At 55.1% G+C, this 24,740-nt stretch overlaps 2 protein-coding genes across 3 annotated transcripts in view; one reads left to right on the top strand and one right to left on the bottom strand.

Annotated features, from left to right (window-relative positions):
* The first annotated feature begins 9,544 nt into the window (after positions 1 to 9,544).
* DAGLA (diacylglycerol lipase alpha) overlaps positions 9,545 to 24,740 on the top strand; it is a 61,893-nt gene continuing 46,697 nt past the window's right edge. The window contains 2 exon segments of the mRNA XM_064656951.1: positions 9,545 to 9,702; positions 12,156 to 12,245. The gene's annotated coding sequence lies outside the window, so the exon portion shown is untranslated.
* On the bottom strand, positions 12,243 to 24,320 carry LOC135415341 (uncharacterized). 2 transcript variants are annotated; one of them, XR_010431092.1, is made up of 3 exons: positions 23,742 to 24,320; positions 23,346 to 23,449; positions 12,243 to 13,745 (listed from the first exon to the last, which is right to left on the bottom strand). XR_010431092.1 is itself a non-coding variant. In XM_064656950.1 (2 exons), exon 2 carries the CDS (start codon positions 23,386 to 23,388, stop codon positions 22,483 to 22,485), a length of 906 nt encoding a protein of 301 aa, XP_064513020.1. In that variant the 5' UTR covers positions 23,389 to 23,449; positions 23,742 to 24,320; the 3' UTR covers positions 21,798 to 22,482. The 2 variants fall into 2 exon arrangements, 1 of the variants encoding a protein (XP_064513020.1); XM_064656950.1 differs by lacking the exon at positions 12,243 to 13,745 and having other exon boundaries at positions 21,798 to 23,449.

Raw genomic sequence — 24,740 nt, 5'->3', positions numbered from 1 at the left:
TCCCTGCTCATGGTGGGAGCTGGAATTCCATGATCTTTAAGGTCCCTTTTGACCCAGCCCGTTGTGGGAGTCCAGGATATGAAATCCAGGGATGTTTTCCATCGTGCTGGCTGCTCCTGGCACAGGGATGTGGAGGTGCTCCGTGGCTGGAGCAAATTCCTCCTCCTCCCCATGGCAGCAGGAGCAGAGCAATCCTGGGAAGTGATCCTGGTCCTGCTGCTCAGGAATTCCTCCAGGTTGTGTGGGGTGTGGGATTGCTGGGAACAAGCCTGGTGAGGGTCCCCTGTGGGGTCTTGGGCACTGAAATTCTGGGATCTGCAGCTCCACGAGGGGTGATTCCAAGTCCAGGAGGTTCCTGGCATCGGTTGGGATGGTGGAGTTACAGTGGCTGCTTCCAGAACTCTCCCTTCAGAGAATCCTGGAATGGTTTGGGTTGGAAAAGACTTTACATCCCACCCAGTTCCACCCCCTGCCATGGGCAGGGACACCTCCCACCTTCCCAGCTTGCTCCAGCCTGGCCTTGAACACTTCCAGGGATGGGGCCACAGCTTCTCTGGGAAATCCATTCTGGGGCCTCACCACCCTCAGGGGGAAGAATTCCTCCCCAATATCCCATCTAACTCCCCTCTGGCAGTGGGAAGCCATTCCCTCTGTCCTGTTGCTCCAGGCCCTTGTCCAAAGTCCCTCTCCAGCTCTCTTGGAGCCCTTTCAGGTCCCTCCTTCCCAAATCCCTCCGGATTTTGCCCCGTGCTGGTTCCTGGGGCCAGTCCAAGGTGGGCAGATATTCCCTAAACCCACAGCTCTTCCCACTGCACCTCTCATCCCTCAAATCCCACCCACAGCGCTGCCTGTCTCCACTTCCAAGGGGTTTTATTTCCCTCTTTTCTCTCCAGCTCCTGCTCTCAGAGCCTTGTTTGTGGCCGCCAGGGTTTGACAGGCTCTTGGCACCTCTGCTGCCCGCAGGGAATGACAGGGAGCAGCAATTCCCACCCCCTCCCTGCCGCCACCCCGGTCTTGCAGGGAGCCTTTTTTTGGGAGGCAGCAGAGCCCCGGCAGAGGGACGGCAGCGGGAGCCGAGAGGGTTCAGATGGTTCCAAATGTCAGGGAGAGGTGGAAACGTCTCCCGGAGACGGCGCGGCCGCAGCGCCGGGAATTCGCAGCCAGGCGCCGCTCCAAAGCTTCTCCCTCTCTCCCGGCTGGGACTTTGTCCCGGGGACTCACCCGGGGATGATGTCCACGGCCTCTGGAGAAGGGGAGCGGGAGGAAAGGCCGGGAGGGGGGGGAATTCTTGATGGGCAGAAGCGCAAACGCGTCTTGGCTCCCGCTGCCTCCGTGACCTTTTCCGCTCGCACATAATCCATCCTGACACTCGGGGGCGGAGGGGAGGGGGGAATCGGTCACCTCCCGGCTTTTGCCAGCCCGCCACCTCCCAGAAAAAGGGTTTGGAGTCGCCGGGAGCCCCAAGTGCCCGGTTCCAGGCGTCTGTCCTGATTCCCTCGGCAGCCGCTCGTGCTGTGCCCCCTCGGGAAGGGGCTGAGGAGGATCCCGCCTGTCAGACCCTCTCCCGCTTCCCTTTTTCCCTGCCTCTGGCTCTCTGGGTCCTCCCTGTCACCGTGGCACAGAGTCCTGGCTGTGGAGCACGCTGCCCTCCCGCGCCGGGAGTTCTCGGATGGGGGGTGTTTGCTCACATTCCTGCTGCCTTTTTCTTTCCAGCCTCATCTTTTCCAGTTCCTTCCCCTTCAGAGAATCCTTCAGGCTGGAAAAGCGCTCCCAGGTCATTGATTCCAACCCTTAACCCAGCTCTGCCACCACTGATCCATCTTCGAAACCCCTCAGGGATGGGCACTCCACCACTGGAGCCTGTTCCAACCCTTTCCATGAAGGAATTTCCCCTGATATCCAACCTGGCTCATCTTAAGGTCATTTCTTCTTGTCCTGTCGCTTGTTTCCTGGGAAAATCCAGACCCTGACCTGGCTCCAACCTCTTTCCAGGGAATTGTGGAGGGTGGGAAGGTCCCCTTCCCAATCCTCCTCTTTTCCAGGTTAAGATAAAATTCCCTGCTACATTTTCTGGGCTTGTCCAAAAGGGAGCTGCTCTCTGCAAGGGAAAACTGGGAAATTCCTCACAGGATAATTATTCCAGGTTATTGCTCTTCAAGGCAAAGCCTCCACTTTGCTCCGAGGTCCCTCTCCCCTCTTCCTGCCGGGATGTGATCCCGACCCCTGTGCCAGGGCTTTGTGGAGGAGCTGGGCTTAAGTAGTGCCGGGATTTAGGATCTCAGCGGGAAGCAGAGTCTCCAGGCGGGAGCGGAGCCTCCCCCTCTGGCACTTCAGAGCTGGGATGGAGCCAAGTGGGTCAGGAGAGGCTTTGAGGTCCGAGGGAAGAGGGGAATGGCCCTGGAGCCTGGTGGGAGGAGTGGGAATGGAGCCAGGAGCAGGAATCCTTCACTGAAACCCTCTGGTTCGTGCAGCTGCCTCCAGAGGCAGGAGTAGGATCCCGAGGAAGCAGGGAAAGGGAAGGATTTGACCTAATGGAATTATCCAAGTGGCTCCAGCTGCTGCTCCCTGATTGCATCCGGAGCTGTGCTCCACGGGGAACGGCATCCTCCGGCCCCTCGGTGGTGCCTGCATCCAACAGCAGCATTCCAGGTTTCCCCGGGAGCCTGGGAGGGGCAGAAGGCTCGGAACTCTGACCCTGCTTCCCTGGAGCACCGGCAGGCACAGCACGGCCGGACCGGAAAATTCCCAGTCCTGCCACGTTCCCCTCACGGGAAGCTCCTGGAAATCGGGAAGCTGCCCATCCTCGGGCCGAATTCCTGTCGGGAAGCTCCTGGAAATCGGGAAGCTGCCCATCCTCGGGCCGAATTCCCGTCGGGAAGCTCCTGAAAATCGGGAAGCTGCCCATCCTCGGGCCGAATTCCCGTCGGGAAGCTCCTGAAAATCGGGAAGCTGCCCATCTTCGGGCCGAATTCCCGTGGTTTGCTGGCTGGGCCGGGGAAGTTGTGCCAGCAACACCCGAGCAAATCCCACGGAGCCCTGGGAAAAGGCCAGTTCTGCCTGCGGGGGTGAGCTCATCCCACATCCCCTCAGATCCTGATTCATCCCCGGGCTGGAGCGCTCCTTCCAGAGGAGGCTGGAGCCCGGGGCACTGGAGAGGTGGGCGGGGAGGAGGGATAAACACCGAGGAATCCTGGCGGGGGTGAAGCAGAGCAGGAAAACGCCCCGTTGTCCCCGGGATTAGGGAGGGTTGGGCTGGAGCCGGGATCAAACAGCCCCCCGTGACTCAGGGGAGCCCGTGGGATGGCAATTCCTCCCCCGGAGCCTCCGGGATTCATTTCCAGGCTTTTTTTAAATTTTTTTTGTTTTCCCCACCAGGCAAATTTCATCTGAGGAAAGAGGAGTTTGTCCCACTGCTTTATCTGCTCTTCTTTCCCGGCCACCTGGAGCTGCCAGGCAGGAAGATTCCCTGAATTTTGCCGGGCCCGGTGAGACATCCCAGTGAATTGTTATTTAACGTTCCTGTGCCGTGGCCATGGCTCTTTCCCAGGGAGAAATTTCTGGGCTGAGGAGTCACAGCTTGGATGAGGCTGGATAATGTCCTTGGGAAGGGGGGAAGTGCCGGCAGGATTGATTGGAGCCTTGGCTCCCGGAGTTAAATCTGGCACAGATTGAGCAAAGCAGCTGGAAAGAGGAGTTTGTGCCTGGAATCCTGAGGAGCGAGGGCTGTGCTGGATTCCCGGGCTCAGCCTGGGGGAGAAACCCTTTCCAGGCTTTTCTGTGGAGTCCAAGAAATCCGTGTGTGTTTACTACATGCCAGAAGCGTGGGAACCTTGGAAAAGGGAGGGATCCCGCAAGGAAAGGGGCTTTGTGGCTGGAAAAGGGCTCTCAGCCCCTTCCCGAGTGGGAGCTGGGGTTGCTCCATCCCTGGAAGTTCTCCAGGACGGGTTGGATGGGGTTTGGAGCTGCCTGGGATAGTGGAAGGTGTCCCTGGATGGGATTTAAGGCCTTTCCAACCCAGCCCATCCCAGGATTTTGTGCCTGATGTCCTCGTGTTCCTGGCAGAGCTTTGCCAATCCCATGAGGAAAAGGGCCCTGCCTTCGGGAGCATCCCAGCCCCCAGTGTGCCAATCCAAGCTGGAATTGGGGCTTTTGGCTTGTCCTGGATCATCTCTCTCCAGGTTTGGCTTAGACTGGAAAGTCTCATTCCCAAATTAACTCGTTTTTAGGGATTCAGGCTCAGAGCTGGGACAGGAGCGAATCCTGGATTGCTGGAAAGGCAGGAATGGGGAGCAAGGATTGAGCAGGAGCTGATTGGGATCAGACACCTCTCCTGGAGCGCCCTGGGACTGGGAACATGTGGAATATGGGAAGCAGCAGCATCCCTTGTCCCACTCCCAGCTTTCCATGGGCTCTGCTGCCGATATGTGATTATCCCTTGGAATTATAAATAGGGATTATGTAATGGGATTATGTAACATTAATAGGACAATATTAACTCCCCAATACTGTGATATATGGCAATTTAACACCACAATGCAGGAATAGATCCCATTTTATACGTTATATGGAATAGAGGGAATATAAATCATGGTTTCTGTTTTACCCGTGAGAGGTGATATAATTAAAATGCCCCTAATTAGGGCTGTGTTGCTGCTCCATCCCTGATCTCCCCTCGTAAATCGAATCAGGGCTCTCCCCCAGGGCTTGGGAAACGCTCCGGAGTGTCCGTCCGGGCCGAGGGGAGGGCGGATGCAGAGCAGGAACAAGGTGGGATCGGGGAGCACCTGCAGTTTGGGATCCCCCTCCAAACCCCCTCCTGGCGCTGGAGGATCCACGGAAAACCCGGAGGCAGCTCCAGGGGGAGGTTTTTGGGAGCGCAGGAGAAGCCTCTGGGTTGGGAGAAGGGGGTTTAAGGGAGGCTGGAGCCGCAGCTGCTCCTGCTCTGTGGGGCCCTTGGAAGCGGCTCTTCCCTGCCTTGGGAGCTTTATCCCGGTGGAAAAGCCAGGGATAACACGGAGGGGAGGTGGGAATCCGGGCAGAGAGGGTTTTTGGAGGGATCTGCTGGATAATGAAGGATTTGAGGAGCAGTTCAGAGATGCTGTGGATGGAGGGCGATGGCTCCGGTGGATTGTGGGTTGGGAATCACGCTGGGAAGGGGCAGAGGGCTGGGAAGCAGGTTGGGAAGGCACAGCCACGGTGGGAGTGGGAGCAAACCCAGGCAATTCCCACTTGGAGAGATGGGAATGGGCACCAGGGGTACATTTGGCTTTGGATTTGAAAAGCAGTTCCCAAATTCCAGCTGGATCCAGCACTGGCATCATCTGTGTGGCGTTCCTCTGGTTTGGGGGGAGTTTTCCATGGAAATGTGGTTGGCTGGACAGAGGAAACAGCCTCAGGTTGTGCCAGGGGAGGTTTAGCTTGGATATCAGGGAAAATTTCTCCTTGGAAAGGGCTGGGACAGGCTCCAGTGGTGGAGTCCCCATCCCTGCAGGGATCTGAAATCCCTGTGGACGTGGCACTTGGGAATGTGGATTAGTGGCAGCCTTGGCAGTGCTGGGAAAAATGGTTGGATCTCAGAGGGCTTTCCCACTCGAAATTCCCACTTGAAATTATTCAATAACTGGTATTCCCAAGGGAGTGAGAGATGGTGGGCGAGGTGCTGGGATTTTTCCCTCTGAAGGGAACATTGGGATAATCCTGCTGTCCTTCTTCTGGGAATGAGCACGCCAAAAACACCTTTCCAAGACACTGGTTGCCTCCACCCTTTGGAATTCAGCCCTGGGAAACAACCTGTGGCTGCTCCAGGGGCTCAGCCTGGTTTTGCTGGGATGGAGCAGGAGTTTCCTGGAGAGTTTTGCTCTCAGGTTTAGGAGGATCCTTAACCCTCAGATCCCTGTGCTTTTTTTTCAGGATCAGCAGAGCTGGATGAGGTTTTTGTGGATTGCATCCTTCCTGGAATTTTACATGGAACTCCAGAGCTCTGCTAAGGCTCCCCACAGCACTCTGGACTTTCCCTGGGAGCTGATTCCAAGGGATTCCAAGCCATGTGCCTGAGGAATGCCACGCTCCAGCTTGGAAAACAACACAGTATCCTGCCTGGGCTCGTCTTCCCAGGTCATTCCTGCACAAACAGCCAGATCCATCCAGGGGTGAGTAAGGAATAACAATTCCTTGATCCAGTCTTGCTGCTGGGGGTTTTCTTGGGAAATGGGTGGTGGTGTCCTGCTGCATCCGAGTTGTCCACAGGGATAACCCAGCTGGTGGATGTCTGGGGTGCTCTGATTCTCCTCCACATCCCTCTGGAGATGTCGGATTGTCCTGGATCCGTGGCCATCTCTGTGCCCCGGGCCTTTCAAAGGAAACGTTTCTTTTCCACGGGTTGGGAAACTCTTAAATCCCTGTTTTTGCTCCAGAGGTTGTAGGATTCAGGTGGGATAAAGGGGGGGCTTGGTGATCCCATCTTTTGTGGTGGGATCAAATCAATTAATGTCAAATGAATGTCTTAATTAAGCAGCTTTTAATGGCAAATAATTATTATCCCAAGTGCTCTGCTCCCCGTTTTCCACCTCGGGACAAAGGGCAGAGAGAATTTCCAGGGAAAGTTAACATCCTCCCCTTCACACTCCTGGGAATGTCAACGCAACCAGTGGATCCCAAACAATCCCGAGTTGTTTGTAAACTGGAAACAGAGCCCTGAGGACAACTGGGATGAGTCCTGGGGCTGGAGCTGGGCTGGAAATGTGGGATGGCCCTTGGATTCCGGCAGTGCTCTGGTGCAGCCGGACACCAGGAGCTGCTGGGATGCAGGAAGCCGGAGCTGGATCCATTTAATTGCCTCTGAGGACGTGGATACGTTAATTAGCGGGATCTGGGTCGGGATGGGCTGAGTCCTGTCTCTGGAAAAGCCTTAGATGGGCTGGGATGGGCTGCATCCCACCATTTAAAAAACCTTGGATGGGCTGGGCTGGGCTGTATCCCTCCTCTGGAAAAGGCTAGGATGTGCTACATCCCACCATTTAAAAAGCCTGGAATGGCTTCTGATTGTGTTTCCATTACTAAAACAGCCATTTACAGTTTTCCCGGGATTTTTGCTTCTTCCTGCTTTATTATCCCCGACAAAACGACCCTTTCCAGTTTTCCCGAGGTCCTTCCTTCTCTCTGCTCCAGGTGTCGGGGCTTCCAGGGCCCCCTTCCCGCCGCTGTGCCGCAGGATCCGGCGCTGCCTCCAAACCCTGTATTTGGCACCGGCTTTCCATCCGACCCGGCGCCGCTTCCCGCCCGTCCGGGAGGATGAAGGGCCGCAGGACGAGCCGCGAGCGGGGTTTTTCCGCCTGAACGGGACACAAAGGGCCGAGGTACAAACGGAGCCGGAGCTTCAAAGCCCTTCCCTGCCCGTTCCCCCCCCTCTGCCGGGGCCGCTTTGTGTCCGGGCTGTGCCCGGATCGCCCCGCGCGCCGTCGGGAGGCGGCTCTGCCGCAATTCCCGGCGGGATGAGCTTTTTCTGGCACGTGCATTCGGAGGGGTTTGAGCTGGTTGGGTTTTTTTTCTTTTCCCATTTTATTTTTTTTTTTTCGGCAGCAGCCAAATTGTGTCCTCGGGTGGCGCTTGGGAGGTGTTCTGTGGCCGAGGGGAGACCCTCGCCCTCCTTCCCAGGGGCTGTGTCCGTGTGTCCATCCCCAGGAGGGTTTTGTCGGGAAGAGGGAGATGGGTCGTGGCATTAAAGCTCATCCCCGAGACCTTCCGCTGTCCCAGGTTGCTCCAGCCTGGCCTTGAACACTCGCAGGGATGGGGCAGCCACAGCTTCCCTGGGAAATCCATTCCAGCCTCTCCCCACCCTCCCAGGCAGGAATTTCCTCCCAATATCCCATCGAACCCCCCTCTGGCAGTGGGGAGCCACTCCCCCTCGTCCTGCCACTCCAGGCCCTGTTCCAGCTCTCCTGGAGCCCCTTTAGGCTCTGGAAGGGGCTCCAAGGTCCCCCTGGAGCCTTCCCTTCTCCAGGCTCCCTGGGTAGTTTTCCAGGGGGAAGGGATGTCGGGAGACCCCCGGGTGTGGCAGAGGGGAGACTTCATCCCTCTCCACAGGTCCCTGACGGGAGGTTGGAACCAGGTGGGATCAGGGCAAGAGGGAACGGCCTCGAGCTGTGCCAGGGGAGTTCCGGTGGGACAGCAGCAGGAATTTCCTCATGGAAAGGGTTGCCGGGCTCTGGAACTGCCCGGGGAGGGGGGGGAGTCCCCGTCCCTGGAGGTGTCCCAGGAACGACTGGAGGTGCCACTTTGTGCCTTGGGCTGGGGGACAGGGGGCTGTTGGGTCACCAGTTGGACTCCAAGATCCTGGAGGTCTTTTCCAACCTAACTGATCCTGTGTTCCCCCCTTGTCCCCCACTTTCCCCTCCTTTCTCCCCCTTGTCGCCCCCATTCCCCCTCTTATTCCCCCCTTCCCCCCTGTTCCCCTGTCAATTCCCCCCCATTCGCCCCCAAATTTCCCCCACTCTCCCCCATCCCCCCTATTTCCCCTTTTCACCCCCCCCTTTTTCTCCCCTTTTATCCCCCCACTTGTTCCCACCTTGTTCCCCCCTATTTCCCCCCATCCCTCCCCACTCCCCCCGTCGTTCCCCCCCGTTGTTCCCCCTGCCTTCCTCCCTCTATCCCCCATCTTCCCCTATCTCCCCATTCCCCCTTGTCCCCCCTTCCTTCCCTCCTTTTCCCCCCTTTGTCCCTCCATTCCTCCTTCTATTCCCCCTCCCATTTCCCCCCAATTCCTCCCCCTACTCTTCCATCCCCCTCCTTTCTCCCCCTTTCCCCCCTCCTTTCTCCCCCTTTCCCCCCTCCTTTCTCCCCCTTTTCCCCCTCCTTTCTCCCTCTTTTTCTCCTCTTTTTTTCTCCCCATTTTTCCCCCTGTTCCCCCCTTGTACCCCCCATTCCCCCCCTTCCCCCCCTTCCCCCCCTTCCCCCCCTTCCCCCCCTTTCCCCCCCCCTTTCCCCCCCCCTTTCCCCCCCCCTTTCCCCCCCCTTTCCCCCCCCTTTCCCCCCCTTTTCCTCACCCTTTCCCCCTCTCTCTCTCCTCTTTTTTCTCCCTTTTTTTCCCCCCGTTTCCCCCTTGTACCCCCCATTCCTCCTTCTATTCCCCCTCCCATTTTCCCCCCAATTCCTCCCCTACCCTTCTGTCCCCCTCTCCTTTCTCCCCCTTTCCCCCCTCCTTTCTCCCCCTTTCCCCCCTCCTTTCTCCCCCTTTCCCCCCTCCTTTCTCCCCCTTTCCCCCCTCCTTTCTCCCCCTTTCCCCCCTCCTTTCTCCCCCTTTTCCCTCTCCTTTCTCCCCCTTTCTCTCCTCTTTCTCCCCCTTTCCCCCCTCGTACCCTCTCATTCCCCCCCCTCCAGTCTCTCCCGGCTGGAGCGGGGCCGCAATTCCCCTCCGCGCCCGCGCGGCGGCGCCCGCGCTCCCGGTTCCCGGTTGGTCCTTCCCGGTTCCCGGTTGGCTGTTCCCGGTTGGCCGTTCCCGGTTGGTTCCCGGTTCCCGGTTGGTTGTTCCCGGTTGGTTCCCGGTTCCCGGTTGGTCGTTCCCGGTTCCCGGCTGGCCGTTCCCGGCTCCCGGCGGGCGCTGCGCACTGGGCGCGGGGGGGACCCTCCGGGGGAGCCCCCCCGGCCATGGAGGAGGAGGCAGCGGGAGCGAGCGGCGGGAGGAGCTCGGGAATGGCGGCGCGGCAGGTGCGGGGGGCGGGCGGGAGAGGGAAGGGGGAAGGAGCGGGGACGGACAGGGAAGGGAAGGGGAAGGAGCGGGGACGGACAGAAGAAGGGAAGGGGAAGGAGCGGGCGGTGTCCGCGCCGCCGCCGCCTCCCGTCTCCCGGTGCCGGCCTTTCCCAGCGGGAAGCGCGTTCCCCGCGTGGCCTGCGCTTCCCGCTGCCACCCCGCTGCCACCCCCGCTGCCACCCCCCCGCCGTGCCCATCCGGGATGAGGCGCCCATCCTTTGGGAAGGGCGGCGGGCGCTCGGCCGGGGCCGCGGGGGAGGGAGAAGCCGCCGCTGGGCGTGGGTGGGACACATCCAGGGATTCTCGCCCCGCTCCCGGCTTCTAGGGCTGCCCCCGCGGGGAAGGGGAATGGGACCTGGCCGGAGGATGCCGAGCCGGGAAATTCCCCAGCCGGCGGGGCGGGGAGCCGAGGTAGCGGGGAGGGATATAGCCCTATAAAAGCGAGGGTATATCCCTATAAAAGCGAGGGTATATCCCTATAAAAGCGAGGGGTATATCCCTATAAAAGCGAGGATATATCCCTATAAAAGGGAGGGGTATATCCCTATAAAAGCGAGGATATATCCCTATAAAAGCGAGGATATATCCCTATAAAAGCGAGGGGTATATCCCTATAAAAGCGAGGGTATATCCCTATAAAAGCGAGGGGTATATCCCTATAAAAGCGAGGATATATCCCTATAAAAGGGAGGGGTATATCCCTATAAAAGCGAGGATATATCCCTATAAAAGCGAGGGAGGTGCCGCCCCGAGGTCCCTGGAGCCGGGAGGCTGCCGGGAATTCCCGCTGTGCCCAGTCCTGGGGATTCGCCCCTGCTGGGGTGGTCGGGACAGGCGTGGGTTGGCGCTTGGAATGTGGGAATTGCGGAGCTCGTGGGTCGTGGAGGAGCGGGAGCGTCCTTGCAGATCGTCCCCGGGTGGGAAATCACCCCGTGATTCCCGAAGGTGGGATGTGTAACAACCTTGGGACAGCGTTCAGGGCTGGGGAGCGGCAAAACTCCTGGGTGGTTTAAAGGAACTGGATCTCAGGGAGAGGAAAACCAGTCCCAAGGTGGGAATTTTTTACTCTCCCACCTGGATAAAGCTTCACGGGGATGAATTCCAGCGTCCTCCCGCCTCCTTTTCCAGGTGGACAGGGAAAAACATCCGAGTTTGTGTGGTCAGGGGGAGAGTTTTTGAGTTGTGGTTGGGAATAACGAGACTGTGGGAAGTGGCTTTGGCAAGGTGCTGATCCCTGGGTGTTGCTGACATTGGCACCGCTGGAAAAGGCTTTCCAAGTGGGAAACGTGATCCAGGTGAAGGTGTTTGGTGTCCCAGGTGTCGGGTTTCGGGGTCAGGAAAGTTCCTTGGGGGGGTCTTCAAGCTTCCGATGGAATTCCAGCCGGGCCCCGGGACTGGGTGGGCTTGGATTGGGAATGGCTGAGGGGGGGCTGGAATGGCAGACAGGGGCCAAGAGCTCGGAACAGCATCTTTGTAAATAATAAAAACAACCTGGAATTTCTCCAGCCAAAACCACAAAGGAGCAGGGGAATTCTTCCCCTCTAAGTCAGGATTTAAATAGGAAATTTGGGATCCAAAGTTTTGCTTCATAACGTGCTGGAGAGTGAGAATTCCAGGCTGAAGGGTGATGGATAACGTGTTGCAGGTGCTGGTTTTGTTAGTGCTGACCCCAAACCACCTGGGTTTGATCCCAGTTCCAGCTAAAGGGGCACTGGGACCTGCAAAATCCAACCAGAACCCCGGGAAAAGGGATAAAATTCCCTGGAGTTCTGTTGTTTGTGGCAAAGGGGCAGCGAGGGAGAGAAACTTCCCTGTTCCTCCTCCAGGGAGCTGGGGAATAATGGGGCTAAAACTGAGGAACCGGGGGAGGGAAGTGGGAAAATCCTCCTTCCAAGGCCAAAAAATATCCTAAAAAAATTAGGGAAATTGGGGAAAGCGAAGTGGGATTAATTGGGACTTAATTCCTCCAAACGAGGGCACTCGGAATTCTGAGCTGCAATATCAGGGATGGCTTTGCAAAAATAGGATTAAATCCTTTTTTCCAAGCTTTTGTGCCGTAGAAAACTCTCCTTAATCCTGATTTTTGGAGGGTTGGGGGGTTTTTTTCCAGCAGCTGGAAAAATATAGGAGGGGAAAGTGTTAAAATTTGAGGGTGGAAAACGACTTGGAAAAGATTCCAGCCTTTCCCAGGGCTGGGAATTATTTATTAAACTTCCTTGGATTAAACCAGCAGCGATTCCGATCTGTCCCAAACGTCCCTGTCTTGCCTGAAGGGGTTTTTTTTGGGGGAATTAAGACTTTTTTTGGGAATTAAACTGCAACGAGCAGCTTTATTTTGGGAACGTGCACCTGCTTTTCCTTCCCCCTCCCGTTCCTTCATTCCCAGATAAATAATGTTTGCTCCCAGCAGGGATCCAGCTGACCCAGAGGAATGTCCCGAGCCGGATTCAGCCCTGGAATGTGAGGAAATTCCCCAGGAAGATGCAGCAGTGGAGATGGGGTGAGTGAGACCACTGAAATCCCCTCCTGGAGCCGCGGGGCTGGAATTTTTAGGGAGAGAGGAGCGGATGAAAGTGCCCTTTGTGCCGCGGGACAAACGGGCTTTTGTGGGGTCTGTGGAGAGCTTGGAATGTTCCTTCCTGCTGGGATAGTTTGGAGTCAGTCAAGCCCTTCCCTCCAAGCCAGCTTTGAGCTGATATTTCCCTGATAAATCCCTGGGACTGTGGATTTGGGGATCTCGGGAGGGAAATCAGAGGGGGGGAAAAAGCTGGAGAATTTTCCAGGTGCAGCAACTTGGGGCTTTTAAGGTGGAAGAAACTGGGATGGTTTTCCAGGTTTTGATGAGAAATGGGAGAGTTTGCTGGATTAAAATCGGATTTCTGGGTGTTTTGAGAGCACAGGGAGTCGATGCCAAGGTTTTTATACTCAGCTCTTTTTTGGTGCTGGAAGCTGGAAAAGGTGTTTGTTTTTTTTTATGGAGTTAAATGCCTGTAAAATGTGCCTCTAAGTGATTGAAAATTCCCATAAAACAGTGGATTATTAATTAATTTAATTAATCAAAACATCATTTTAGGAATTTTAGGAGGGATAACGTGGAAATTAGGATATAATGGATATTCTGGGAGCAGCAGAAGTGCTCCAGACCCTGCAAAATGTGGGGTAAAAAAGTGCTGCTGGAGCTCCTGGGGGATTTGGGATAAAGGATGGAATTCCTTTAGGAAAAACATCCCTCTCTCCTCAGAGATTTCTGCTTTTCCTTCCTCCTTTTTATCCCTTTCTTTCCTCCTTCCACTGGATCCCTTGCCTGGGATTTCTTGGAAAAGATGTCCAGCTAAAAGATGGAATAAAAAGCTTTGGAATATTTGCCTCTTCCTTGCAGCAGGAGTAGAAAATCCTGTCAGGAATTCTGCCCTGGACTCCTAATCCCTGAAATTCCAGACTCTTTTTTAACTCAGATCCTTCCTTAGCTGGACTTGTGCTCCTGCAGATCCCTGGAAATCCTCCTCCCACCCCATCCACTGGCATTTCTCTCCCTCTTTTTCTCATCTCCTTCAGCTTGACTTCAGATATCTGTGGAATTGCATGAAAATTCCCGGCTTTTCATTCCCTCCAAGCTGAGATTTTTGGTTCCTGGGCATGGAATATTTTAATTCCCTTAGTGTGGAGTTAAAACCAAGTGGGTTCCTTGGGATGGTTTGGAGCCTAATGAGGGTTTTCCCCTGAAAACAGGACACAAGGAGCAGTTTGGAGTCTTAAATTCCAAGTTTCCTGGTGTTTTGCACTTTCCATTTCACGCAGCAAAGGTCCCAGAGCAACTCCTGGATAACCCATAAATATGGGAATGCCACCTTAAATAGGTGCTCTGAGCGTTTTCCGTGGGTTTTTTCCCCTCTGGAACGTGTTTCCTTGGGATTTCTTGGCTTAGAGGAAGGATTATCCCATGGACCTGAGTGATCCCGAGCTTAGATCCGGGCAGGATTCGGGACAGAATCCTGAGTTCCTGAAGAACAAGGAATAAAATGGTGAATCCACCAGGCCACCTTAACAAAGCTGCCCTGGATAATGGGAAGAGGCAGGAGAATCCAGGACATTCCCGCTGCAGTTCGGGGCAGTAACTACAATGGGAAGGGGGGGACTGGGGGGGAATTCAGCCTTTCATTCCCTGAAAGGGGCTTTTCTTCCCTGGAAAACTCCACTGGAAGCAGTTCTGCTGCTCCGGGGCTGCTGGAAGCTGGAATTGCCACAGTGGGATGGAATTTAATATTCCATGGAGTCCCAGATTGTCTTTTCATCCCAAATCCCTGTCGTTTGTGGCTGGGCTCGGCGCGGCCCGGATGTATTTTTGGAATATGGGTTTCAGCTCGGAACAGGGAGCCTCTGGAGGCCTGACTTTTCCCCCTGGATCCTCTCAGTGATCCTGCAGATTGGCAGCTGGCTCCCGTGGGAGAGGAACTCTCTCACCTCCCAAGGAAATCAGGACAAGTCGGATGCTGCCTGTGGCTTTGCAGCAGCCTGGGAACGTCCCAAAGGAAAGTGGATCCGGCCCCTTTTTTTGCTGGATCCTTCCCTTTTTTACCTGGATCCCACCCTCCTTGTCCTGGATCCAGCCCTTGTTGTGGCAGATCCAGCCTTCCTGCATCCCATGTTTACAGTCCTGGAATGTTTTGGGTTGGAGGGGCCCTCGAAGCCCATCCCATTCCCACCCCAACACCTCCCACTAATCCAGGTCGCTCCAAGCCCCATCCAGCCTGGCCCGGAGCACTTCCAGGGATCCACAGCTTCCCTGGACAGCCTGTTCCCTGGGCATTCCCTGGATGTTTTTCATCCCAATTCCGAGTTCTCTCCAGAATTCTGTCCCCAAACCCTCCGGCAGCGGCGGAGTTTTCCCGATCCGGTTCCCTGCCCTCCATTCCAGGCCATCCCAGCCTTTCCCCCTCCCCAGTCCTGCTTTGCCTCTCGGCCACATTTAACCTTTGGAGCCGTGTTCCCGTTTTCCCTGCTCCCATTCCTGCTGATTCAGCAGTTTGTCCCCATCTCCATGACACCGGAGCATCCGCCGGTGACATCCGATAAATTCAATCGGGGATGAACCGGATTTTCCTCGGAGAAGGGAAACACGAGCCCTGCCGGAGGAAGCAGGAAAACTTCCACTGAAAGTCGGAGCAGTTCCACCCTTGCAAAAAAAGGTGAAGCAGGAATTTGTGGTTTCTCAAGATCTCTGTGGATCTTTTGTTTTCTTCCCTGGATAAAACAGGGAATAAGGATGGATTTCTTGGAGAGGTTCCCTTCCCCTCACCTCTCATTTTTCCCTGTTTTCTTTCATTCCGAGTCTTCCTCCTGAGCTTAATCTGGGGCAAAAATAATCCAGCATGTGGAAAAAGGAGCACTGGGAAGTGAGAGGTGCCTTTCCTGAAACATTCCATCCGTATTCCAAAGCCGGAGAGATGGGAGCTTTCCTAAAATCCAGTGGTGTGAGAGGAACGTGGGGCAAACTGTCTTTGTGGAGCTGTGGTGGTAAAACTTGTTCCCGTGGGAATCCACGGGATTTTTTTCTGGCTCTTCCTGGATCAGTGTGTTGCCTGTGGAAAAGGCTCTTTATCCCTATGGATTTTGCTGAAAAGAGGGATGGTGAGCTCTCCCATTCGAACCCCTGGGAACAGCTGTGGGGCCGTCGTGGGATTTAACTCCATAGGGAATGGGGACATCCCGCAGATCCCGACGTTGTCCTTGGTGATTCCAGGTGTGGGATGAAGAGCTTTGGAAGCCTTAGTTTGCTTTGGTGGTGGCAAAGAGAATTTATGGATTCTGGGAGGCCTCGCTCCGACTGTTCCTCCTGGATGAGGGCGGAGGAGCGAGCGGAGGCGGCTCCGGAGGTGGGAATCACGTGGGAAGCTGCAGAAAAGGCTCATTCCTCGGGGAAGGGGCGGCTGAGTAACTGTGGAGCCTCCTGGGAATTCTGACAGAGCTCCTGAACATCCCCTGTGGGGCAGGGAGCAGGAATTTGGGGGGGGGGAAATGGGAATGTGCCGACCTTGGAAGTGTCTCTGTTATTAACGTGCATTTATCTCCGTTTATCCTGGAGAAGAGGGGGATCAGGGGGAGCTTCTCATTCCCTACAAATCCCTGCCTGGATGTTGGAGCAAGGTAGGATCAGGGCCTTCTTCCAGGGAATAGGTGACAGGAGAAGAGGGAACGGCCTCAAGTTGCAGCAGGGGAGGTTTCACTTGGAAATCAGGGAAAATTCCTTCATGGAAAAGGTGGCTGGGCGTTGAAACAGGCCCCATCCCTGGAGGGATGTAAAATCCCTGTGGATGTGGCTCTGGGATGTGGGTTAGTGGTGGCCTTGGACTGTTGGATTTGATGGTCCTGAAGGTCTTTTCCAGCCTTAACCATTCCATGATTCCCTGTGTGCAGAAGGTGCTCCTGAGGGATTTGGTTTCAGCTCTTCCCGTGTCCTTCATGGCATAAAGAACCCGTGCTTTGTGTCCAGGGATTTCCAGGCTCCTTGGATGTTTGTTCCCTGGAATGGCTTGAGACCCTGATTTGCAGCCATTCCTGGTTGGAACTCCAGGGATTATCCCATCCCACCTTTATTCCTTGGGACACACAAGGCTTATTTGGCTCCTGGAGGGGATGATCCCACCATGGAACGGTTGTTTTCCTTCTCCTGGGAATGGTGGAGAGCAGAGGAATTCCCCCTCTCCTCCATATCCGGGAGCTGCTCATCCTTGTTCTCCGGAGCGTTCGGGCTGTTCCAGAGGGGCTGGATGAGTTGGGATGGATATCCCAAGACAGTGGGAGCTCCCAGGGGAGTAGTGGATGGAGAGAGTGTCTGGACTCAGGAACAGGGAGGGGGATTTTGGCCCGAGGAGGACTCTGGGTTGTGAATTTCGGGAATGGCGGGGGTTCAGGCAGCGGAACTGATCCGGGGCGGATCCGAGCGGCTCCGGCCGCTCCCAAACCCTCCTGGCTCAGGGGAGCGGAAGGGAATCCGGAATCCGGCTGTTTGTTCACCGGGTGCTCATCCAAAGGCTCCCATTGATCTGATCCGACGTGGCAGCCGGGGGTGGGAGGGGCTCGGAGCCTCCTGGGAGGTGAGTCCATGGACAGGCCGAGGGAAAGGCGGAGTTGCCAAGGGAAGGTGGAAATGGATCCAGCAGGAGCATCCCGGGCTGTGCTTCCACCCACCTGAGCTCCTTCTCCTCCTGAACCACCGAGGGACAGGTCAGTCCTGGGACATCCTGGTTGGACGGGATCCACCAGGATCCTGGAAATCTGACTCCGGTTGCCCTTTTTGTCCCCGGCTGCCCTTGTATTTATCCGATGGGAAAACTGGTTTTCCAGCTGCTTCCTCTCCTCGTTAACTCTTCGCTGATCACCAAAGAGCAGGATCTGGGTGGGGGTGGGCTGGGGAGAGCGGGAGCCCCTTCCCACTGCACTGCGTGGAATGAAGTGTCCATTCCAGGGAGGCTTTGGGAGGTTCCCTTTTTTCCCCCCTTTCTTGTCCCTGGAGCTGGGAAGTGCCACCCTTTGGAGCAGGAAAAGCATGGAAGGGAGTGGTGGGAGCACCCGGGAACCTTTTGGCTCGGGGTGAGCTGATGTGTGGCACGAAAATCCTGGGATTTGTTCCGCAAACCGGTGGCCCGTGAGTTCCCTGGGATTGGGCCAAAACACTCCCTCCTGGCCATGGGAAAACACGGCCCCGGAGCCTCCGGAGCCTCTGGAGCACGAGGGCTCAGCATTCCCAAAAAACCAGTGAGTTGGGCTTCTAGGTTTGCTTTAATGTTGATGTTTCGGGAAGTTTTGTTTTGGGAAATTAATCCCCCCTTTTTTTCTTCCCTCTGGAGAACTTTCCCCCTTCCAGCGTGGCAGGGCTTGGAGGTTTTATAGGGATGGGAGGAGCCGCAGATGGATCTTCTCCCTCTGCATCCGGCCCTGCCAACCTCTCACCTTGGACAAGGTGTCATTCCAGAGGGTGGGATACTGGAATTCCTGGTTGTCCTAGCCTGGAGAAGCGGGAGATCCTGCTCCCAGACCACGTGTTTCCCTGGATTTTAGGCCGCTCTCCTGGTGTTTGCTTAGCTCCTGCTGCCCCTCCGCAGGAGTCTCCCGGGAATTTGCGTTTCCATTGGAGTTTCTGTTTAAACTTGGGATTTTTTTCAAGGGAGAAGGTGACAGATGCCAATCAGGAGAGAGGAAAGGGGAGGAATTTGGGATTATCTGACACTTGGTGGCCCTCAGCACTGAGGCTGCTGCTCCTTTCTGTGGGGAAAAATGAGGAAAGGGTTATTTTTCCCTTCCCCCCTAATTTTTACGGTGTTCCTGCTGCTTCATTGGACATTCCTGCTCTTGGAAAAGGAGATGAGCTTGGAAGTTCTTGTGTTCCTATGGGAACAGATCCTTGCAAGGGGTTTGAGGCCTCATTTACAAGGAGATTTGTCAGGAAAGGTGGGAAATGGATTTAATTCCTGCCTGGAGTGGGAAACTCTGATTCCTCCTCTCCCTTTTGGCTCCTGACTGGGAGTTTCCCCAGTTTTTTCCAATCCTCAAGGATGCTCCATGGCCACAGAGTTAATTCCAAGTTGGATCACAAGCTGTCTGAATCCACCCTGTGGTCCTTTTGCTGACTTGGCAAAAAAAAATCCCCCTTTTTTTTGGGATAAGGGCAGGAAAAAGACCACTCTGGATTCCAGGTGCTCCCAGAGCAGGCTTTGGAATCCCTTTGGAATGAGTTCTCCAGGCTAAATTATCTCTGAATCCTCTTTTCCCACGTGTGTTCAGAAAGGTGGGTGGGGAGAAATTCAGGAAAACAGCTGCATTCTGGGAATTACAGGGAATTTCGGTCCCAGAGTTAAGTTGGAAAATGGAAGAGGCCAAAAGAAAAGGGCTCCATCCCTGAGATTTTTGACAGGAAGTGTCTCGTTCCCAGGGAAATTCCACGGAGAACAGTCACCTGCTGTGGGATGGGGCCTGGATGAGGGTGTTGGGATCCTGCCTCAGGCGTTTGTGGAATTTTTTTCCCTTTGGGAGCTTCCCAAGGAAGCCACTTGTGCCACTGCGCCGTGTCCGGCGCATCCAGGACTCTTCCTGTGGGTTATAATCCCTTATTCCCTTGGGACTTTGGGATCTGGGATTCCTGCCTGAAGGCTGTCACATCCCAGATTTTGTTACGAGGGGATTCGGTGCCTTTTTTAATCCCCCCAAAATCGGGTTTCCCATTAATTCGTGGCTGTTGTCAATTATGGCACTTGGGATTGAGGTCCTTCGGTTTTCCATGTTCCCAGTGTTCAGAATGGAACTGGAATGAGCTGCTTCCAGTTGGAGTTAACTAACTGGGAGTGCAGGAAGGTTCCCGTGCTCCGGTGAAGGAGCAGCTCTGCCTTCCTTGGAGCCTTTTCCTTGGAACTATTTCGGGAACATGATTTCATCTTCCTCGTGGAGAGGGGGAAAAGCCCACCCTGGAATTCTGAGGGTTCCCGAGCTCCTGTGAAAAATCATGGGACTGTGGCTCGGAATTCCCAGAGAATGGGTGTGTTGGGAAGTTGCAGGAAGGAAAACTGAGTGGGTTGTGTGGTGCTGGATCCGTGTTCTCCGGACAGGAACGCAGGGGTCATTCCATGTCCTTGCTGGCAGCCTGGAGCGGGAATGCGATGCCAGGAACAACTTAGGGAGGAGTGTTAAAGAGGCAGGATCCTTTTCCAGTGGCTCCAACATCTTCCCTCCTTGTTTTCCCTTGGATATTTTACCTCTGGATTCTTTGGCTCCCGTCCTGACAGTGTGAAGTCCCGTGGCAGGCTTGGGAATTGCTGGATTTGGATCCTCCGTGCTCTCGTGCAGGTGAGCTTTTGTCCCAGGAACTCCAGAGCCTGGGTTGTCTCCCTGCTGTTTTCCTGGTGGGAACAGAGGATTTTCCCGTTTCCAGCTTTCCTTCAGGCTGGAACACCTTGGGAAAAATTCCAGCAGCGCCAGGAAATCCTTGAACTGAGGGGGAAGGGTTTGTGGTGTCATTCCATGTCCTTATTCCCGTGTTCCAGAGGGATCCTTTGGGCCCGTTGGGGTCGTTGGAGCTCTGCTGGACACTGATCCCAGCTGGGATCCAGGAATACTTTGGAGGGAGGGAGAAACCTGTGGATGTTCATTTTTCCAGCCTAAGGAGTGCTTGGGTTCCTCAGGTGCTGGACAATTCCAAGCTGGATGCTGTAGCTGACTTTTCCAGGTCTGTCTGCTTGGCTGTTTTCCCTCATGGAATGACAATATCCCAAGGGCTGGGACACTTTTCGTTATCCCAGGTGGCTCCAAGCTCCATCCAGCCTGGCCTTGGACACTTCCAGGGATGGGGCAGCCACAGCTTCCCTGGGAAACCTGTGCCAGGCCCTCCCCACCCTCCCGGGGAAGGACTCCTTCCCAATATCCCACCCTGTGTCAGTGGGAAGGGCTGGGATTCCAGAAATATTCCTTCAGGTTCTGTTCCATCAAATGGGTTTGCAGGAATAATTCCAGGATATCCTGATTTTTCCAGGAAGGCTCGAAAAACTGCGGAGTTTTGGGCAGGGAATAGATTTTGCTGGATGAGGTTCCAGGTTTGGTGCTCTTGGGAGGAGGAAGAAGGTGTTGGAAAGTGGGAATTTGGGAAGGTTTGGGGAGCAATGGGAAAAGGCTGTGAAACACAGATGTGGCATTTCCAGGGAATTCACAGCATTTGGGAATATTCCCTCTTTAACTGCCGCAGGATGAGCTCCTCAGATAGCCTGGTGGTGTCTTCTACTGGGAATTTTTTTTGGAATTTGGGAAAAGAAATGGATTGTTTGGGACTGGTAAGAGGCAGGAACTTGTAGGAGTTGATGGGTTTGGAGTGACCCGCTGAAAAATCCTTGGGAATGGTTTGACTGGATCCGTGGGGCTGTTTGTGGGAATAGAGGTGCCATGGGAGAACCTTGGGCAAAGGGGGATGTTTGGGAATTGTCAGCAGCAATCCCTCAGTGAGGGATGATGTGGAAAAACAGGGAGAGCTCCATTGAGTCATCCCCAATAGCCCGGGGAGAGCTCCTAAATCCACGGCTCATCCCGAGGGATTTTGGGATATGAGAGGTTATCCATGGCCTTTGGGGACAGACGTGACCTGATCTTCCCCAGGCTGATTTCTGGGAATGTGGGATCCAGGCACGGCCTTGGCCAAAGGAAACAATGATTGATGGAAATTCCTGGAATAACCAGGAATAGGTGGTGCCCAGGTCAGGTTTGGGCTGTTTGAAGCCAATTCCCAACATTGTTGAGCCTGGAATTGTCCCAGGTTTGGGATCCGCCTTTAATGAGGACAAAGCATATCAGGAAAAGATCCCAAAAACCTGCCCGGATAGACACCATTCCCAGCGTTTTTGCCTGGCAGCTGGACGTGCAGCTTGGTCATGGAATGCGGGAAGAGGAAAGCGGGATGAGTTCTGGGTTGGTGTCACGGGATAAGCCGAGGGTCAGGAAGCGGGAAAAGCACAGTCTGGGAATGCCGGTGAGCAGGGAGCGGAGTGGAGGAGCCCTGTGGAAGGCCCTGGAATTCCGTCCTCCTTCAGGAGGGAGGGAAGCGGGCGCCGCTCGTAATTCCCGGGATGCGAGCGGAGCGTTCCGTCGGAGGGAACCTCTCCCGGCTGCTCCGCTCTCCTCCGGCACATCCTTGGGGAGGGGAGCTGGGAAGGAGCGCCAAGGAACGCTGCTGACCGCCCAGTTTTCCCGCAGTTTGGCAGGGATTTCCCCGCTCTCCCACTTCCTTCGCTCTCCCCGTGTTGGCAGCGGTGGGTCCCGGGGGCTTTCCCGGCATGTGACTCATCCCCAGGGAATTCCTGAAGCAATGAGTCAAGTTATTGGGAAAACTGTTTGCCCGCTGCTGCAAACCAGGGAGCCGAGGAGCCGCTTGCAGTAGGACAGGGAGGCGATTCCTAGCGGGAATTCTTTTGGAATGGCGCGGCTCGTCCTCTCTCTTCCCAAAGGCGTCGCTTCCGGACGAGCCGGAGCAGGGAGACGCCCCCAAATTAAACAGTGCACCTGGAAATATCCTCCGGGGTTTTTCCCTGCCTTTTTCTTTTTGAGCTGGTAAGAATTCCAGGGTGGAAAGCTGTTGGGATTGTAGGGAAAAATAGCTTTTCCTAAAGGAATGAGGCTCCGTCTGAGGCGGTCTGTGCGCGAGCCCCGCTCCCCGCTTGGATCTGCCCTCGCCGGCTTCGCCCACCCCTTGGAATTTTTCCTGTGGAAAAACCACTGGCTGTGTGGTGAACAACTGGAAATTAGGGAAACCAAGGAGTTTTCGTTCCTGGGAATTACAGCCAGGAAGCAGGTTTGGGATGCTCAGCTGCCCATCCCTTACAGCAGTGAGGTGCTTCCTGCATCCATCACCTCATCCCGGCATCCCATTCCCATTCCCACTCCAGCCGAGCTTTCCTTGCCGGCTGTTAACCAGGAGTGGATTTTACCCCCCTCTGGAACATCACGTTCTCTTTCAACCCCCAAATTAATTTGGATTTCATCCCTCTTTTTTTTTTTCCCCCCCCTGGCAACTTGGCCGTTATTTTTGCCGGAGCTCGGGAGCCGCCGGGAAGCTGCTCCGTGGGCTCTGCCGGCAGGGAATGTGGGTGGCTGCAGCACAGGCACTGGGGGATGGGTTTAACTCCCTGAGTTCTCAGCAGCCCTGGATTGGGCTCCTTCTCCGCTCCCAGATTCCCGAGAAGGGGCTGGGGGTGTTCCTTGACTTGTCATTCCCGAAGGGTTTTCCGTAGGGTGACGAGCGTGGAGCTCCGGAGGTAAATTGTGCTCTGGCTGAGGTCAGGGAGGAAAACGTTGGGAATCTTGGAGATATGGGGGGAGGATTTTTCGTCCCTCCCCAAGGGTTTAATTTGGACAGTTGGAATGTCTCCCTGCCTTAAGGAGTTATCCCTAAAAACCTCTTCTTCTTTGGATGGTTGGGAAGGTCTGGAATTGATAAACCTTGTTGGATCTTTGGTACAAGGAAGACATGGAGGTATCCAGGGAAGGGTTTGGAGCTCTGGGAGCAGCTGAGGGAGCTGGGAGGGCTCAACCTGGAAAAAAGGAGGATCGGGGGGAGCTTTTTGCTCTCCACAAATCCCTGCCTGGATGTTGGATCCTGGTGGGATCGGGCTCTGCTCCCAGGGAACGAGGGACAGGATGAGAGTGAAAGGCCTCAACACGCTCCAGGGGAGGTTTAAATTGGATATTAGGGAAAATTCCTTCCTGGAAAGGGTTGTAAGGCATTGGAACACTCCAGTGGTGGAGTCCTCATTCCTGGAGGGATTTAAAATCCGTGTGGAAGTGGATGGGGGACATGGATCAGTGGTGGGCTTGGAAGTGCTGGGGAATGCTTGGACTCGGTCCTGGAGGCCTTTTCCGACCTTTGTGGTTCTGGGATCTGGAAAAATCTTGGCCTGTGGGGTGTCACTGGATATCCAGTGGGGAGAACCCTTGGGATCACTGGTTTGTGGGATGCGGTTCCTGGGAACGGGCTCTGGATTGGTCCTGGTTTTTTGGAGGAGACGTATTCCAAAGGAGAGGATTTCTTTGTTTCTCCTTAATTCGGGGAATCCCTTTTCCTGCTTTTTACCTGGGAACAAGTGCTGTGAGTGGCACTCTTGGGACTTTTCCATCCATTAGGATTTCCAAGGTAATCCTGGTTCTCCTGAAAACTCCACCGCTGTGGGCAAGTGCCTGCCAAGGAGAAAGAGGGATTTTTCTGGTTAAATCATTTTTCCTTGTTAAATCATTCCCAGGGTAACAGGTGGGAAATGTCCATTTTGAAGGATGTGTGGGATTTGGGAGACCTGCTTCCACCCGAGGCAGGAATTGGGGGAATGGTGGGAAAAGGGGATGGATGGAAGCAAGGAGAACGTGCTCCTGGGTGTGGTTGTGCTCCAGAGGGGCTTTGGGAAGGAATATTAGGGATTAGCTGGGATGGAAGGAGTGTTAGGGATCAGCAGTGCTTTGTCCTGGTTGCACCAACCTTGTGTCCATCCCCGCTGCAATTCCAAGGGCGGATTTACCCCGGGATCTGGGGGTTAAACCCGTGGGATGAGCAGGCGAGTCCTCGTTCCCTGGGCTGTGAAGGGCAGTTCCTGCTCCGAGGTGTATTTTGGGAATGTGTGTCAGTGGGCAGGTCCAGCTCCAGCCTGATCCCATGACGTGTGTCCCGGTGACTTTGGGGAGGGGACGGAGCCGCCTCATCCCGAGGGAGCCGCAGCCAAACTGTGCCAAGCCCTGGGAGGCTCCTGGAAGCCCCAAGCCCCGGCTCTGCCACGGACTCGTTTTGTTCCCTTCTCCTTGGAAAACGGGAGATTATCGAGCAGGATCTTAAAGATATTCCCTAAATTAAAATCCCCATCGATTTTTTGTTCTGTGATGGGATTTGCTTGGAAACAGGGCTCTTCAATGTTGCACTAATCCGTGGAATATTCCTTATGTTGGCATCTGATCCCTAAATCTCAGTGAGGGCACGACTCTCCTCTCAGCCTTCCAGCAGCTGCTTCCCCTTGGGAAGGAGCTTTCCCTGCAGTTCCTGCGGGCTCTGCTTCCAGCGGGTATGTCCGGAAAGGAAAGGGCTCTTTCTTTGGTGCTGTGGAATTTGTCCCCCCAACCTGATTTTGATGGAATCCTGGAATGGTTTGGGTGGGAAGGGACCTTAAAGCTCATCCAGTTCCAGCCCCAACACCTTCCGCTATCCCAGGTTGCTCCAGCCTGGATTTGAACACTTCCAGGGATGGGGCAGCCACGATTTCCCTGGGAAATCCATTCCAGCGCCTCCCCGCTCTCACAGGGAAGGATTTCTTCCCAATATCCCATTTAACCCACCCTCTGGCAGTGGGAAGCCATTCCTCCATGTCTTGTCACTCCAGGCCCTTTTCCAAAGTCCCTTTCCAGCTCTCTTGGAGCCCCTTTAGGCCCCTTTTTTCCCTGGAGCCTTCTCCAGGCTGAGCCATCCCAGCAAATTCCTCAGGCCGGCTTG

The sequence above is a fragment of the Pseudopipra pipra genome, chromosome 6 (assembly GCF_036250125.1).
Source record: "Pseudopipra pipra isolate bDixPip1 chromosome 6, bDixPip1.hap1, whole genome shotgun sequence".
NCBI lineage: Eukaryota > Metazoa > Chordata > Aves > Passeriformes > Pipridae > Pseudopipra > Pseudopipra pipra.
This window is presented reverse-complemented; position numbering and strand designations above follow the sequence as displayed.

Bases quoted from the DNA above. Each gene is read 5' to 3' on its own strand.
- LOC135415341 (XM_064656950.1), bottom strand. From the start codon at position 23,388: ATGGAAAAGTCCCAAGAGTGCCACTCACAGCACTTGTTCCCAGGTAAA.